Raw genomic sequence first — 15,181 nt, 5'->3', positions numbered from 1 at the left:
CAAGTGCTCACGTATCTGGGCTCACCTAAACATTCTGAGAGCCATACAAGGTAGGATTGATTGTGCCCATATATTCAGAGAGGAAACTGAGGCTCAGAGCAGGAAAAACTGGCTCATGGCCTCACAGGCAAGGAGTAGGAAACATTGGGATGGAGCCTAAACTTCCAGGCTGGGTAGGTCCTCAAGTTTGTGTCTCAACACATGTCCCTGGGGACGGGGGGGAGAGGAAAGGAGTGGGGCAATGCCAGATCTTTTTACATGTTACAGTACCATCTGGTGAAACAAGTTTGAGACACACTGAACAAGAGCCTTTAGCTCCGTTGTTTCCCAGGTCTCTTTGACCAGGACCAAGACCTGGGATAATGACTGACAGGTCCTGGGTTCCAAAGGCGGTGAGTGGGGCATGATGGGGGTGGAGGCATCAGCAGTGTGTGCACGCACGTACTCCAGACATCTGTGGACAGGAATGGATGACCGTGTAGCCTGGATACATATTCACATGTGTTCTCCGTCACTCTGACTACGGGGTTCAAATAATACCTGTAAAAGCGGGACAGGACAGGCATACAAAGGCCAGTCTTGCCTTTCCAGGCCTCACTGTCACGCAGTGAGATAAAGACCAAAAGTGCCACCACTACCCCTCAAGTCAGATTCCACAAGGCTTTATTGTTGCCGGACTTAACCTGGTGCTCATGACTCCCATAAAAAAACACTGGCAAGGGACGGGTCCCGGCCCCTCAGGAGCCCACCCTCCCAAACCCAGGGATCGCCCTACCAGGCAAGAAGAGAAGGAAGGCGGGATGGGCGTAGGGGTGCACAACCCTGGCAAAGGGCCGGTGGTGGCATGGAGTGGAGAGGCGGGGGACCGGCCCCGCTAGAAGGGGAACTCGCAGACGTAGTAGAGGCGCCGCTCGCAGTCGTGGTCCCACCAGGAGCCGTCGTCCGAAGCCTGCGCCACGCAGTTCTCGAGTGTGCCGCCGTTGGGCTGGTTGGGGCTGAGCGGGTGGGGCGCGGCGCTGGGCTCGGGGTGGGGCGCACGGTGCCAAGCGAAGAAGGACACGCGCTGGCCGTTCTCGAAGAGGTACAGGCCCTCGGAGCGCCGGTCGTGCACGCCTACCCACACTGGCCAGTTGTAGGGAGCCAGCGCCCCGCGCAAGTAGCGGGTGAGCGCTTCCATCTGCTGGCGGTCGGCAGGCTGTGCCAGGCTCCCGCCCCGCGACACGCATCGCGCCTGCGCCGCGGCCTGCGCCTCGAAGTCGCGCGAGAGCAGGAAGCACTTGTGGCCAAGGCGCAGCCCCTTCAAGCAGCCTGCGGGCGGGGAGGGGTCAGGGCCTCGGAGGGCGGGGACAGGGCCTCGGGGGGCGGGGACAGGGCCTCGGGGGCGGGGTGAGGTCCTCCGAGAGCCGGGTGGGTGGGGTCAGGACCTCCGGGGGCGGGAGGAGGCGCGGTCAGAGCTTCAGAGGCAGGGCGGGAGGAGTCAGAATCCCCGGGAGCATCGAGGCGGAGTCAGGGCCGCCAGAGCGGTGCCAGACTCTGGGGACCGGACTGTAGGGGGCGTGGCGCGTCCAGAGTGGGGTCGACTCCACCACGTGGTGAGGAGCACGCCTTCCCCACCAGCCGCCTGCTCTCGGCATTCACCCTCCCCGCTACTCTAACCACCCCAAGTCTCCAGGAACGCCCTCATCCCTAGGGTCCTCAGACCTCTCCGGGCCCCCACCTCCCACCAGTTCCCCGCCCGACCCAGATCGTCCGGCTTTCCCCGCCCCGCACATTGCGAACTCACCCTCTAAGCGGCCATGCTCGCGCTCAGCGCGGCCCTGCGCCTCCTGCAGGGCTTGCACTGCGTCGCGGGTGTCGCCCGCCGCTGTTCGCAGCTGCCGCAGCCCCTGGGTCAGCTCAACCACGCGGGTGTCCAACACGTGCAGACGGACGTGCAGCTGGTGCAGGCCTGCGTCTAGACTGGCCAGGCGGCCCACTGCGGACGGACAGGGCGCACACTGGACGGGGACCCTGAGAGCGGAACCGGGGGGCCGGTGGTCTTGGGCCACCGGGATCTAGGGCTTCTGGGGGCGGAGTTGGGGAGAAGGACTCGGGAGTCCAGGAAGGTCGGTGGCCCCGGGCTCTTGGGAGGCAAGGCCGGGGACTCTGAGCTCCTAGAGATGTGGGGGCAACGGGCTGGCGGCGAGCACTTGAAAGGCCACCGGGCGGTGAGAGGACGGTTCATTTTTTGTGAAAATGACGGCGGAGGCCTGGAAGCAGGGAGGAGCTTATGATAACTCACGGATATAAGTGACAGGGTCCTCAGGGGTGGGAGAGGGGCTGGGGCTAAAGGAGAGGGTAGGCGTAGCTTCCTCCTCCTCCTCCTCTTCCTCTCCCTGACGGTTTTCCTCAGTCCCCCAGGCCCCTTTGTCTTCAGGGGTTTCTTCAGGATTTGCGTCTCCCCTCGCAGCGGGCAGTCCCAGGGCCTCCTGTAAATGCTGAGGCAGGGGAGGGGTGGTCGGTGACAGCCTGTCGCCCCATTCTGACTCCCCAGATGCTCCAACCACCCCTCTCCAGCTGTAAGCTGTCTTTCTGCTCGAGTCCCTTCTGCGAACCCATCACCCCCATCCTCTGAGCCTATCCCATCACTCCCCTTTGTCCATTTCCCCAGCACTGGAATACCTCCTCCCAAGCCCACAGTTCCCCAGAGTCCCAGCGCTCCCCACTGAGTCCCAGCACTTCCCAACTCACCTTCAGCATCAGGGCCTCCCGCTCCCGTTCCTCCTCCTGGGCTCCTCCCCAGTCCCCCTCCCATTCCCTCTCTGCTCCTTGAGTCCCAGGGCTTAAGCCCAGGAGCTGAGGGACCACCAGGGCCCCAAGGAGCCAGGCTGACTGCATCAGGCTGGGCTTGCAGCACCCAAGGCTTCAGATAAATGCCTTGCTGAGGGGATGTCTCTGGGAACCGGAGTGTGTATACAGATCACTAGCCCCCAGTCCCCGCCTCTCCCAGCTTCTCCCTGGTCCCTCTCCTCCCAATTCTTGTCTCTGTTCGTTGGTCTCTGCTCCTCAATGTGTGTCTCTCTCCGCCTCTCTTGGCTCCCCCGAGGCCCTGCCTCTGTGGCCGGAAACCTCCAACGTTCCAAAGCCTGGATCCCGCCTTGGGTCTCCCCACACACCCCCCTCTTCCCACTTTCCAGAGCTCACTTCCGCCCTGTTCTTTTCTTCTGCCCAGTCCAAAAGCTCCAATGGTTAGTTAGGAAGAGGATGGAGCCGGCTTTCCAAGGGATCTTGGGGACACAGCCTCTACCCCAGAACCCCCTTAAGGATTGTTGGGGCTTGGCCCTGCTCCCCTTTGTTCCCCTGACCAATCCTCAGGAGGGGGGAACCACAGGGTCTCTCTAAGGTTGTTATTACTCTGTGGTCACCATCACCCACACACCCAGCTCCAGGAGACTTTCCCACCCATTCTCAGGCTCTAGGGCACCTTCTGCCCCCACACCTCCCATCCGGCCCTCCAAGCCCTTGCCCCAAGACGCAAGTAAGTGTGTGGACCTGTCTGTGGAACACATATGAAGACCATGCATTCAGCTGTGCTTGCAGCAGGAGGCGGGGCTCCGAGATTCATTTGCTGTACTTCCTGGAAGCCTCCTGCAGGCCAGGCTGTGGGTGGGGCAATTCTGGGGACTCCCGACGAGCAGAAAGAATATCCCACTGGGTGAGGGGCTGGGGCAGAGGGGTGGGAGGAGGATGGGTGGGTGGGGGGTCAGGGAGGCTTTCTCCAGGAGGTGGAGTAAACAGACGCTGAGCTGGGTGCATAGAGGGCTCTGAGCAGTCAGCGAGGTGCATCTCTTGCCTGGACCACTGCAGTCGCCTCCTCCTGCTCTCCCCCTCCTTCCTCCCAAGCCCCTCCAATCCACGCAGCTTGCCGCAGCCAGAGCAATGCTTCCAAACTGTAAATCAGATCACGTCACTCCCCACTCCCCTGCTCCCCCAGCTTCCCATCACAGGCAGGAGGGAAGCCAAACCCTGTCCTCTGCTCAGGGCCTGGACTGCCCAGCAGGGGCTGGGAAAGGTGGACCCTTGGCAGCTCTGTGAGCTCACCAGCCCCACTTCCCTGGCCCCCAGACTGCAGCCACACTGTGGGTTGCCTCTTTGCTATTTCATGAATGCTAAGCTCCTTCCCACCTCAGAGCTTGTGCACTAGCCTTTTCCTCCTTCTAGAAGGCTCTTCCCCCAGCCCCTTCTCATTGCTGAAATCTCAGCTCAGAGAGGCCTCCCCCCACCATCACCTACCGTCTTATCTAAAGAAGCTGTTCTTCCACAAGTTACTTTATTAAAACACCCCATTTTATCTTTTTGGTATACTCAAGACTGGTATTATCCTGTTTGTTTACTTGTTTGTGGTCTATCTCGTACCAATGAAGGCAGGCATTCTTGTTCATTGCTGTATCCCCAGCGCTAGAACAGGGCCAACCTGGCAGATAGTAGGTGCTCAATCAGTCTGTTGAGTGAGGAAGGAAGTAGCCATTTATGGCAAGGTAACAGCCAAAAGACTGAAGATTTGACTATTGTATTTAGATGGCACCCGGAGTTCCCTGAGGCAGGGGCAGAGGGACATGAAGGAGGGGGGTCACGGGTAGCCAGGATAGAGGTGGTGAGGGCTGCACAGACAAGGGAAGCAAGAGGCCATGCCATGCCCACTCTATGCCAAACCCGTGACTCATGCAGGGCTTTCCCAGCTTCAGCGCAGTTGGTTGTGCCAACGAGAATGGAGCTCACCAGCCAGGGATGGCAGGGGCCACTCTTCAAGGGATGAAACCAAGGCTCAGAGAGGGGGCAGCTCAGCCTACTGGAGGTCACCAGCTAGCCAAGGCATCTGGCTCTAAGCAAAAGCAGGGAACCTGCCCTCAGCTGCTGGGAGGCCCAGGATGGGCCTTGGACATCAACATGTCCAGGCTTCCGTTTTCCAAGAATGCAGAGGGCAGTATGACTTTGGGGAGGCTGCTCACCCTCAGCGCCTAGACCTCTCAGGTGCACATCAGGAGTCTGGGGACCCCACACCAGCAGCTAGAGACCTCTGGAGATACTGCAGAGGCCGGGAATGGCCTCGTGAACTATGGAGGGATGCACAGTCTCTCTTGCTGCTGGTACCAACATGGGCAGCTGTTCTGTCCCAGGTCCCAGCTGCTCGCCACCTGGGATGGTGGGTGTGTATCCAAAGGGAGACCTCCCAGAGCTGGGCGGGCACCTGCTGCAGTTCATGTAGTAGGACCCTGGAGTCCGCAGCTGGAAGTGCATCCAGAGGCTGCCTAGACCTGCCCTCTGCAGGTGCCTGTGCTCCAGCTGTCACCCCTGGAGGTGTTGTTGGAGCTGGGAGAAGGGTAGGGTCTGGGGGACACTCTATTGCTGCCCTATGGGATCTGCTCTGTCTCTGTGGGTGCTTCCTGGGCCCCAGCAAACTGAGCTGTGACGGAGGACGTACTACTATAGTATATCCCATAGTGAACAATAGCAGTGTGAAGACTTTGAGCCAGTCTACCTGCCCCTGATCTCTGGCACCACCTCTTTAAAGCTGGTGATCTTGGGTAAGTTGCTTAGCCTCTCTGTGCCTCAGTTTACTCCTCTGGAAAGTGGGAATGGTGAATGTCCCTAGCCTATGTGATTGGTGGGAGAAGTTGATGAGTAAATCCAGAACAGAGCCTGGCACACAGGAAGTGCTCAAGAAATGCCAGCAATAATTATCATGGAGGGGAGCAATGGCCTGGCATTGTGCATCTAAATGGGCGTGTGCACACCTGTGTGATGGATAGTGAAGTGGGTGAGTGTGATGGGGACATGTGCATACATCTCCCTACAGTGTGTGTCTGTTTCTGGGTTGCTTGTGAGCTGGTGAATGCGTACTGGGATGCATGCCATGTGTGGGGTACATACAGTGCACGCTGAGCTGCATGTACACTCTGGTGCACCCGTGTGATATGTGCCTGTTGTAGCTGAGTGTGTTTGTGGAAATGTATGCTCAGGTAGGTCAGGTCTGGAGAGTATGTGTATGTGGGGATATCTGCACCTGCAGGGCCAGCTAGTGACTCTATGCACCTGTGCCTTGGGGGAAGGTGTGTGTGTGTGTGTGTGTGTGTGTGTGTGTGTGTGTGTTGGGTGGGGGGACAGCACAGGAATCTATATCTCTCACAATTCAATTTGAGGGTGTAGAGTCCAGCAACAAATATTTATTGAGCCCTGCTGCATGTAGAGAGGGTGGGGAGGCTCTGAGAAGGGGCAGTCCAGGGGTGTGTGGAGGGGTAGTCTTAGGGGGGCGGGGCCCCATCATCAGGGTATGGGGTCAATCGCACCCTGGTGCTTGAGTCCGGGTTCGAGGATCTGGTGGCGGTGAGGAGCAGTGGGGGACGGCAGGGGAGGGGGCGGAGCCGATTGTGTGGGGGGGATGGGCGAGGTTTGGGGGCGCGGGGAGGGGCGATGTCTCCTTCGCCGGCTCCCGGAGGGAGGGGAGAGGGCGGAGGGAGGGGAGGGAGGGAGGGAGAGAGGGAGGGAGAGAGAGAGAGAGAGAGACAGGGTGAGGGAGAGACAGCGAGAGCCAGAGAGCGAGAAGGGAGGCAGAGGAGGCGCGGAGCCCACGGCGGCGGCGGCGGCGGCGGCGGCGGCCTGAGGAAGAGGAGGAGGAAGAGCCGGCGGAGCCGGGCGCCCAGAGCTGGCCGGACCAAGCCGGGGGCGGGCTAGCCAGGAGGGGCGCGGCGGCCGCGGCGGAAGGGGGGGGCGCTCTGCGGATGGCCAGGCACGGCCCGCGGGGGGGGTGAGGTCCTCGGGCCCCCCGCCCTCCCCCCCGGCCCCCGCCCGCCCCCTCCCTGGGCCCGCTCGCCCTCCCGGGCGGTGGGGCATGGCCTGAGGGTCCCCCGTCTCCGGGGGGGTGGGGGGTGGGGGGAGGGGGGAGGGGCCGCGGGCGCCGCCGACCGGGACTCAGCAGCCCCGCCAGGCAGGTAAGAGGGCCGAGAAGCAGAGGGTTTGGGGACGCCGCGGGGCGGGGGCCGCGGGAGGGGGCGGGGGCGCCCGGATGTCCTTGGCCATGCTCCGGGCTCCGGGCCCGGGTGTGCGTTGGGGTGGGGGTGACCAGGAGCGGAGCGTTGCCCCGGGCGACGCCAAATTGGGTTACGCCCGGGTCCCCGGTGCCCCGTCCCAGATCGCAGACTTGATGGGTAGATGCGCCCCCAACCCCATCAGTAGGGCCCCCATTCCGAACCCGCCTCCCGGCCCTCCAAGACCAAGGGCTCGGTCGCTGTACCCGCCTCCTGGCCCTGCCCGGCCACTCCCCCGCCTCGCCCACCCTGGCCCAAGGAGGCCGGTGGACTCCTCCTGCTGCCCCACCTTGCGAGGCCCCTCCCCCAGGTCACCCCGGTGCCCACCGCCTTCGAGCAGGGTTTGGGCCGTGGCCTCCTCCACCCCCTGCGACCCCCTTCTGGCTCCTGCTTCCCCTTCCAGCCTCCTCCAGTCCGCACCCACCCCCTTCACAGGCTCCCCACATCCCCACCCCGTCGCCTCTCCCTTCTTCACCGGCCGGCGCGCCCCCTCGGCTCCCGCCCCCGAGTGCCATTCCCGGGTGCCCCCGCCCCCTTTCCCCGGCCCAGGGCTCTCCCCCACCAGCTGCTCAGCCCCAGCCCTGGCTCCCTCTCCCGCCTCTCTCCGCCTCCATTCATTCTCCCGGGTCCCGCTCTCGGCCACGCCAGCCGCCCCTCCGTCACCCCGCAGCCTCCCAGGGCACCCCCTCTCTCCCATGCTCCAACCCCCCCTCCGATTCCTCAGCCCGTCTCGGTACCAGCTGCGTGCCAGCTATTCTTAGCCGCGGAGCGTTTGATTCATGCCGCCCCGGCTGAGTGTGCCGGCTCCCTCCTTCGGGGCCGGAGGGGGAGGGGCCGGAGCTGGTCTTGGGGGTTGGGGGCAGCTACACGCACGGGGGGTCGGGGCCAGGTTTGCTTTCATCCCACTGGCCACCTCTTTAGTGTCGGGTGGAAGCTGGGGGTCAGCCAGGGTCAGCCGAGGGGGAGTGGCGGCGGGCCTCAGGTCGGGAGGTGGGGTGTGGAATCGCGCCGAGTGCAGGAGAGCCAAGGCTCTGCTAGGGCTAGGCGGGGCAGCAATGCCCAGTACCTGGGGCGGGGGGCGGGGGGGGGGTGCTTCGAAGCCCTGGGCACTCGTGGGGGAGGGGTTGGCCGGCCCATGGTGATGCTGGCTCGCCCACAGCTCTTGGAACTCTTCTCCCCACACACACATTTTGTCCTCCCTCCCCCAACCCCCCAGCCCATCCCCACTCTCCCAAAGTCAGCAATACCCTCCACTGCTTCCCATCGCCATGGCAACGGTGCAGGAGCCGGGCCTGGTGTGGGGGGGGAGGGACCAAACCAGACATTCTGGTTTCCGGTGCTGGGTTGTGAGCCGGGGGATACGATGAGCCAGGTGGACCCCATTGGGGACCCACTCTCCTAAGGCCACTTCAGGGGAGAAGAATAGGGATTTGGAGATGACCTCTCACCCTGGTCCCCCAGACCCTCTTCCCACTCCTTAGTTTCCCTCCCAGCCCCCTCCATCTCCCTCAGAGTGGGGCCACCAGTACTAGACAGTGCTGATCCACCCACCCTGTAGTGCCAGTCCTCAAACATGCCCACAGGTCATCTGCAGCCACCCCGCATTGACCCGGGCCACCTGGACAGCCCTCGCAGGGCCAGCCTCCTCAGCCACCTACACACCCTCTTAAGATGCCCCCAACAACCTGCATAGGCCGCTTCTTGTGGTTCCCTCGGGTACACCCCATGCATGATTCTTTGCCCTGTGACACCCCATTCGGTGCCCTGGCTCCCTGGGCCACTCATTCCCCAGCCCTCTTCACAGGTTGTCAGGTGAAGTCACGGGCTCCACCCGCTCCAGGTACCACGAGGGCTCCTGCTCCTGCTGCTCTAGGCTCATGGCACCTCCCTCTCCCTCTTACAATATCTCAGCGCCCCCCCCCCCCCAGCTATCTAGGAGGAAGATGGGAGGGCCTCAGGTGAGGGGCCAGGCTGGGGCCAGGAGGGCAGGATGCCGGTGAGTCGTCCACCTGTCTGTCCTCAGCTAATTTTAGCTGCATTTTTCCTGGCCTGGCAAAGTGGGCCAGTAGCTCCCGCGGTGATTCTGCGGTTTCTGGGACACTGCCACGCTGGGTCAGCGGCAAAGTGGGGCGCAGGAGGGGCGGGGACTCGAGCAGGGCCAAGGGCAGGGAAGGAGACATGTGCTGGCAGCATGGCAGGGCTGGGGTTGTGTGTGCAGGAGGCCGCAGGAATGTCTGGGGGTGTGTCCCTCCAGCCTCCTTCCTGCCTACCTCAGGCAATGAGGGGCTGCTGCCTCTGACCACCGGTCCACTGAGTATGTCTGTGGCCTCTGAGGGCTTGGGGCTCCTAGTCTGACAGCCGCCCTTGGCCCCAGCAGCTGCCTGTGATGCTGCCGTCCCCCGTCGCCCCGTGGCCCCACGATGACCCACAGCCCCGCCTCAAGCGAGGACGAGGAACGCCACAGTGCCAGCGAGTGTCCCGAGGGGGGCTCAGAGTCCGACAGCTCCCCAGACGGGCCTGGGAAAGGCCTCGGGGGGATCCGGGGCCAGGGCAGCGGGGCACCTGGTAGCCTGGCCTCGGTCAGAGGCCTCCAGGGCCGCTCCATGTCTGTCCCGGACGACGCCCACTTCAGCATGATGGTCTTCAGGATTGGCATTCCGGACCTGCATCAGACAGTGAGTGACCCTGTCACTGGACAACATGGGGGCAGGGGTGCAAGCCCACACCAGGAGGCCCCTGGTGCTTGGTGCCCTCCCACTTGGCCCCCAGTTCCAGACCCCCACATATTTACTCAAATCCCCCACCTGTCCCCAGAATCACCCTCCAGTCCCTCCCCAAACCACCTCAGGCTCCTCCCTGTCACCTCCCCCACTAGAAATGCCTGCGCTTCAACCCTGATGCCACCATCTGGACAGCCAAGCAGCAGGTGCTCTGTGCCCTGAGCGAGAGTCTACAGGATGTACTCAACTATGGCCTGTTCCAGCCGGCCACCTCGGGCCGGGATGCCAACTTCCTGGAGGAGGAGCGGCTGCTGCGGGAGTACCCCCAGTCCTTCGAGAAGGGGGTGCCCTACCTGGAGGTGAGGCCCACAGCTTTCCCAGATGAGAGAAGGCATGTCCCACCATCTGTCCTCTCCCCATTTTTCTCCCAAGACTATAGCAAGGGAAAAACCCAAGGGGCCCTTCCAGATCTCCAGGCACCTAAGAGACACCTAAGAATCAGAGTCAGAGATACCTGAGTTCACATTACAGTCCATGCTCTGACCAGTGGAGTGCCCCAAGCTTGTCCTCCACCTGTCAAATTGGGGAAAGATTCCCAATTATAGTAGGTATTCCAGAACATTCCCTATGGGGTCCAGACTCCTACTCCTACTCCTTCCTGTTAAGGGTTGTAGTTTGCATACCCCACAGCGGCCCTACACCCCTCTGCCCACCCAGCAGAGACTGGGGCTGTTTCCACCCTGACCCTGAGCTCAGAAGGGAGTCCAGCCTCCTCCCCAGGCCCCTGACTGAGTCTCTGTCTCTCCCCTCACCTCACCCCTGGCCTCAGTTCCGGTACAAGACCCGAGTTTACAAACAGACCAACCTGGATGAGAAGCAGCTAGCCAAGTTACACACGAAGGTGAGAGAGTCCTGCTGGCATCTACCTGCCCCCATAGCACTCACCACCGCCCGGAACCCCTTCCCCAACCACTTCCTCTGCCACCTTTTCCCAATAGCCCACCACATTTCCCAACCCTTTTGTTCCTCTGCCAGGGTCCCCATTTGGAGATAATTTGGGGTGGCCCCAAGAGCTCCCCCATTTCTCCCATCATAACCCCTTCTTAACTTCCTTTTTCAGCCCTTATTCTTCTGCCCAGACCCACACCACTTGCACTTGACTCCCACTTGCTTCATTCTTGAACTTGCCCGTCTCATCTCCTGGATCCCCCATGTCCACACAGGACCGCTCACGCCTCTTAGCCTGGACTCTGCCATCCAGTGTCCCTCTGCCTGGGGCTGTTTCATAGACACCTGGCAGCTTCCCCAACCCCATGGCCTAAATCTCTACTAGATCCAAGGGTGTCCCCTTCCCCAGCCACATCTCTTCTCTAGTCCTTGGATCATAGGTCCCTGTGTCTCTCTTGGTTCCCTAGGAGCCAGAAGGAAGCCAGGGAGCTGTTTTGGTCAGCAGTAAAGTGAAGGATTCTGGACACTTGGGAAAAATCCCCCTGGTTCCTCCTCACCACCTCTGCCATGCATTGGTTTCTGTCCTCCCCAAATGTTCCGTTCCTCCAGACCTGCAGTGCCCACGGTGGGAGCCACCAGCCACACATAGCTTCTGAGTACTTGCAGTGTGGCCAGTTTCCAAGCTGAGCACACTGTGAGTCTGAAATGCAGGCCAAATTTCAAAGATTCAGTACCCCGCCCCCCCTCCAAAGGTAAAATAGCTCCTTAATAAATTTCATATGGATTACCGATCGAAATGGTGGACATAGCAGGTGAAAAAGAGATATGTCATTAAAGTGAATTTCAACACTATTGACAGTTCCCCTTCCTTTTTTACAAAAGTGGCTACTGGGGACTTTTTGATGTCATATGTGGCTCACTGTGCATTTCCACGGGACAGCAGGGCTTGAGACCCCAGCCTTTGTCCCCGGCTCCCTGACATGCCTGTCTTCTCTCTCTTGTCCGTGGCTCAGACGGGGCTGAAGAAATTCCTGGAGTATGTGCAGCTGGGGACCTCCGACAAGGTGGCACGGCTGCTGGACAAGGGGCTGGACCCCAATTACCACGACTCAGATTCAGGAGGTAGGGAAGGGGCTGGGGAAGTGGGTGGCAGCACCCAGCATGAGGCCTGGGGACTGCACGTGACTGGCCTGTCCCACCCCTCAGAGACCCCCCTGACGCTGGCTGCCCAGACTGAAGGCTCCGTAGAGGTGATTCGAACCTTGTGCCTGGGTGGAGCTCACATCGACTTCCGGGCCCGGGATGGCATGACAGCCCTGCACAAGGCTGCGTGTGCCCGGCACTGCCTCGCTCTTACGGTGAGGTGCCGCCTCCCCCAGGACCCTCCCCTAGATCTGAGACGCCCCCTAATTGCCGTGTTTCCCGCACAGACTACACTGTGTGAATTGCCCCAGGCCCTCCCTCTTCCTCTCCTGCACTGTCACTCCTCCGACTGAACCTGAGACCCTCCTCACACCCCAGGTCACCCACTCTCCCCGGCTCACAAACAGCTGTAGCTGATGGTCACACGGCCCTTTCCCCTATGCCCAGGTAAATGACATTACTCTCCTCAAGCCCAGACACTTGCTGTCCTGCATTCCCTCTGACCCAGCTCACTGTGAACCCCTACCTCTGTCTCGCTGAGGTGTAGACCCTCCTAGTCTCCTAGTGTCCCCTAAAATGCAGCTAGAGACCCTCCTCCATATGTACCCCGCCGACACAGCGCCTCGGCGTGCATCCCCAGACACGGGCCGCAGTGCTTCCCAGCACAGCCCCTTGCCTACCCTCCCCAGCCTAGTGTTCACTCCTCCAAACACACGCCCCCTTCTCTAATGCAAATACCGCCCTCTCCTCCCCAATGGATAGACCTCATATACCTACAAAATACATACACGAAGTTGGCTCGCCTAGTTTCATTTTCAAATACTCTTCCTTTCTCCCACCGCCCCAGCCAAGGGCACTTGATCCCTCCTCACGTACAGGTCAGGATAAACTGCCTCGTGGCTGTGGATAAACACCCTGATTCACAGAGGCCCCAGCTGAATGGACCCTCCTTCCCCTTCTCCAACCCTTTCTTGAAGGACCCTAAATGCAGTCAGGCGCCAGCCACAGAGACCTGCTTTATGCCCTGGAATCGGCAGACTCTCTTTATGGACCCCCAATGCGCTGCCCTCCCCCAGACCTACATCTCGTTCACACCCCACCTCAGGCCTCCAGAACTATGTTCTCCAATCCAGTAGCCACTAGTCACATGGGGCTGTTTAGATTTGAATTGATTAAAATGAGCTAAAATCAGAACTTCCGTTTCTTGGGCTCACTAGCTACATTCAAGAGCTCAGCAGCCCACGTGTGGCTGCCATGTTGGATGGTGAAGTTGTAGACTGTTTCCATCACAGTGGAATGTTCTGTTGGACAGCACTGCTGTAGGCTGTCCTCACACAGGGCCACCGCCAACACTCTCTCCTAATAATACTCGAGGCCACCAGCCTTCTGTGCGCAGAACTGTTCCTTAAGTGGGATCGCTCCCTGCCCCCAAGCCCCCGGCCCCAGTGAGGCTAGCCCAACTTGCCTTAACCCGAGCTTGCCCTTTCCCAGGCCTCCTTCTGTGCCCCATCTTTGGGATCTTGGTCCTAATAACACCTCCCACTTGACCAGGAGCCTCCTGTGTCCAGACTCGGTTCTCTTATTTGTCCCTACAACCACCCCACTGGGTAGGTGGGCACTGAGGTACTGAGCTCCTTCAATGGCTCATCTAATGTCAACCTCAGGGGAAGGGTGGGCAGGATGTCAGAGTGGGAGGGGCCTCTGGAGGCCTCGTCCCAATCCCCTCCTTGTTCACAGGGGATGGGAGAGGCTTAGAGAGACCCAGGGAGCGGAAGGGCCAGACTCAAGGTCACACAAGGGCAACATGGCATTGGCTAGTGTGCCCCATCGGCTCTTCAGAAAGAGATGGTGCTCTTGTGATTGTCATCTGTCTTGTCTAGGCACTCCTGGACCTTGGGGGCTCCCCCAACTACAAGGACCGCCGGGGGCTGACCCCTCTGTTTCATACGGCTATGGTGGGGGGTGACCCCCGCTGCTGCGAGCTGCTTCTGTACAATAGGGCCCAGCTGGGCATAGCTGACGAGAACGGCTGGCAGGAGATCCACCAGGTGCTCCCCACTTGGCCAGGAGGGGATTGGGGCTGGGTGGGGGTGCCTGGACTCCAAGGGGTACAGGGATCAGGGACCTTGGTCTAAGGGTTGGGGTTCCAGATGGTGGGGGCCTCACAGAGGGTGGGTGTGAGAGTTCATGGTCCCCCCCAAAAAAGATGAGAGAGTCAACACTGGAAGCTTAAGGGGCATGGACTGGGGGACGGGACACCTTGGTCCCTGAGATGGGTGGGGATAGCCTCTTAGGCCTCTCGAGGGGCCAGACCAGACACCCAGGTCTTGGAATGACTTGTGAAGCTGACAACCTGGGTCTCTAAACAGGAGCAGGGGCTGCAAGGAGAAGGGGAGGTGGATACAAGGCTTCCTGACCTCGAGGCGAAGGATGCAGACAGATGCCCCGGTCAGGAGGGTCTGACCCAGCCTCCTCGGCTCCTTGTCGTCCCCAGGCCTGCCAGCGGGGTCATTCTCAGCACCTGGAGCACCTTCTCTTCTACGGGGCTGAGCCTGGAGCCCAGAACGCCTCGGGGAACACGGCCCTGCACATCTGTGCCCTCTACAATAAGGTCTGCCTGGCCCTTCTCCTGACTCCAGCCTCCCAGCCTCCCTGCACTCTCTGCTCCCTCACTGTTTCATTCATTCATTCATTCATTCATTCATTCATTCATGCATTCAACAAGTATTGACTGAACATCTTCCCTGTGTCAGGCTCAGAGTTGGGTGCTGAGGACCAAGTAGCAAGCAAGAAGGACAGACCCTCCAGCAGGGGACATACGTGCCATTGCAATCCAGTGTTCAGAGGGAGGTCACAGGGAATCCAGGTCCCTGTGAGAGCCCAAATCTGGGCTTGGGCTTGGGGCTGGGATGGAGGTGGCTCTGGAGGAACGCCACCTGTGCTAAGATGAGCAGTAGTCAGACGAGTAGAAAGAGAGGAGAACACGTGTTCCAGGCAGGAGGCATGGCCTGGGCGAAAAACCTGAGGGGAGATAGTTGGGAGCATTACCAGAAGGGAACGGTGCTCCAGAGTCCTATTTCCCTGCAAGTCTTCATTCCGGCGCCAGGGGAGCACCTGCTGGGCGCCACTGCAAAGGACAGAGAAAGGCCAAACCACAGCCCCCTGAAGGGGACAAGAGTGTGTTGCAAATTGCAGCAATTCAGGACTGGGGGGACGGTCCCCACTTCAGGAGTGGAGGTGAGCAGGAAAGAGCTCGCAGGGAGTCTCACATGCCGGCTCCCATGTTCTGTCGTGGCTGGTTGGGTT

At 60.6% G+C, this 15,181-nt stretch overlaps 2 protein-coding genes across 2 annotated transcripts in view; one reads left to right on the top strand and one right to left on the bottom strand.

The window, feature by feature from the left end:
• Positions 1-652: 652 nt before the first annotated feature.
• Positions 653-3,079, bottom strand: CLEC11A (C-type lectin domain containing 11A). The gene is made up of 4 exons (XM_033129615.1): positions 2,731-3,079; positions 2,282-2,477; positions 1,784-1,975; positions 653-1,308 (listed from the first exon to the last, which is right to left on the bottom strand). Exons 1-4 carry the CDS (start codon positions 2,875-2,877, stop codon positions 875-877), a joined length of 969 nt encoding a protein of 322 aa, XP_032985506.1. The 5' UTR covers positions 2,878-3,079; the 3' UTR covers positions 653-874.
• A 5,097-nt stretch (positions 3,080-8,176) lies between these two features.
• Positions 8,177-15,181, top strand: part of SHANK1 (SH3 and multiple ankyrin repeat domains 1) — a 59,555-nt gene continuing 52,550 nt past the window's right edge. Inside the window, exons 1-7 of the mRNA XM_033129277.1 lie at positions 8,177-9,739; positions 9,940-10,143; positions 10,614-10,685; positions 11,746-11,854; positions 11,939-12,090; positions 13,756-13,923; positions 14,370-14,486. Of these exons, the coding sequence (XP_032985168.1) occupies positions 9,485-9,739; positions 9,940-10,143; positions 10,614-10,685; positions 11,746-11,854; positions 11,939-12,090; positions 13,756-13,923; positions 14,370-14,486 (1,077 nt within the window). The 5' untranslated portion in view covers positions 8,177-9,484. The remainder of the gene's footprint in view (positions 9,740-9,939; positions 10,144-10,613; positions 10,686-11,745; positions 11,855-11,938; positions 12,091-13,755; positions 13,924-14,369; positions 14,487-15,181) is intronic.

The sequence above is a fragment of the Rhinolophus ferrumequinum genome, chromosome 15 (assembly GCF_004115265.2).
Source record: "Rhinolophus ferrumequinum isolate MPI-CBG mRhiFer1 chromosome 15, mRhiFer1_v1.p, whole genome shotgun sequence".
NCBI classification, from domain to species: domain Eukaryota; kingdom Metazoa; phylum Chordata; class Mammalia; order Chiroptera; family Rhinolophidae; genus Rhinolophus; species Rhinolophus ferrumequinum.
Note: the sequence above shows the minus strand (reverse complement) of the source record. Positions and strands in the feature narration are given on the sequence as shown.

Bases quoted from the DNA above. Each gene is read 5' to 3' on its own strand.
- CLEC11A (XM_033129615.1), bottom strand. From the start codon at position 2,877: ATGCAGTCAGCCTGGCTCCTTGGGGCCCTGGTGGTCCCTCAGCTCCTG. The intron at 2,478-2,730 runs GTGAGTTGGGAA...CCCCTGCCTCAG, and splicing joins GGGAGGCCCTGATGCTGAAG to CATTTACAGGAGGCCCTGGG. The intron at 1,309-1,783 runs GTGAGTTCGCAA...CCCCGCCCGCAG, and splicing joins CGAGCATGGCCGCTTAGAGG to GCTGCTTGAAGGGGCTGCGC.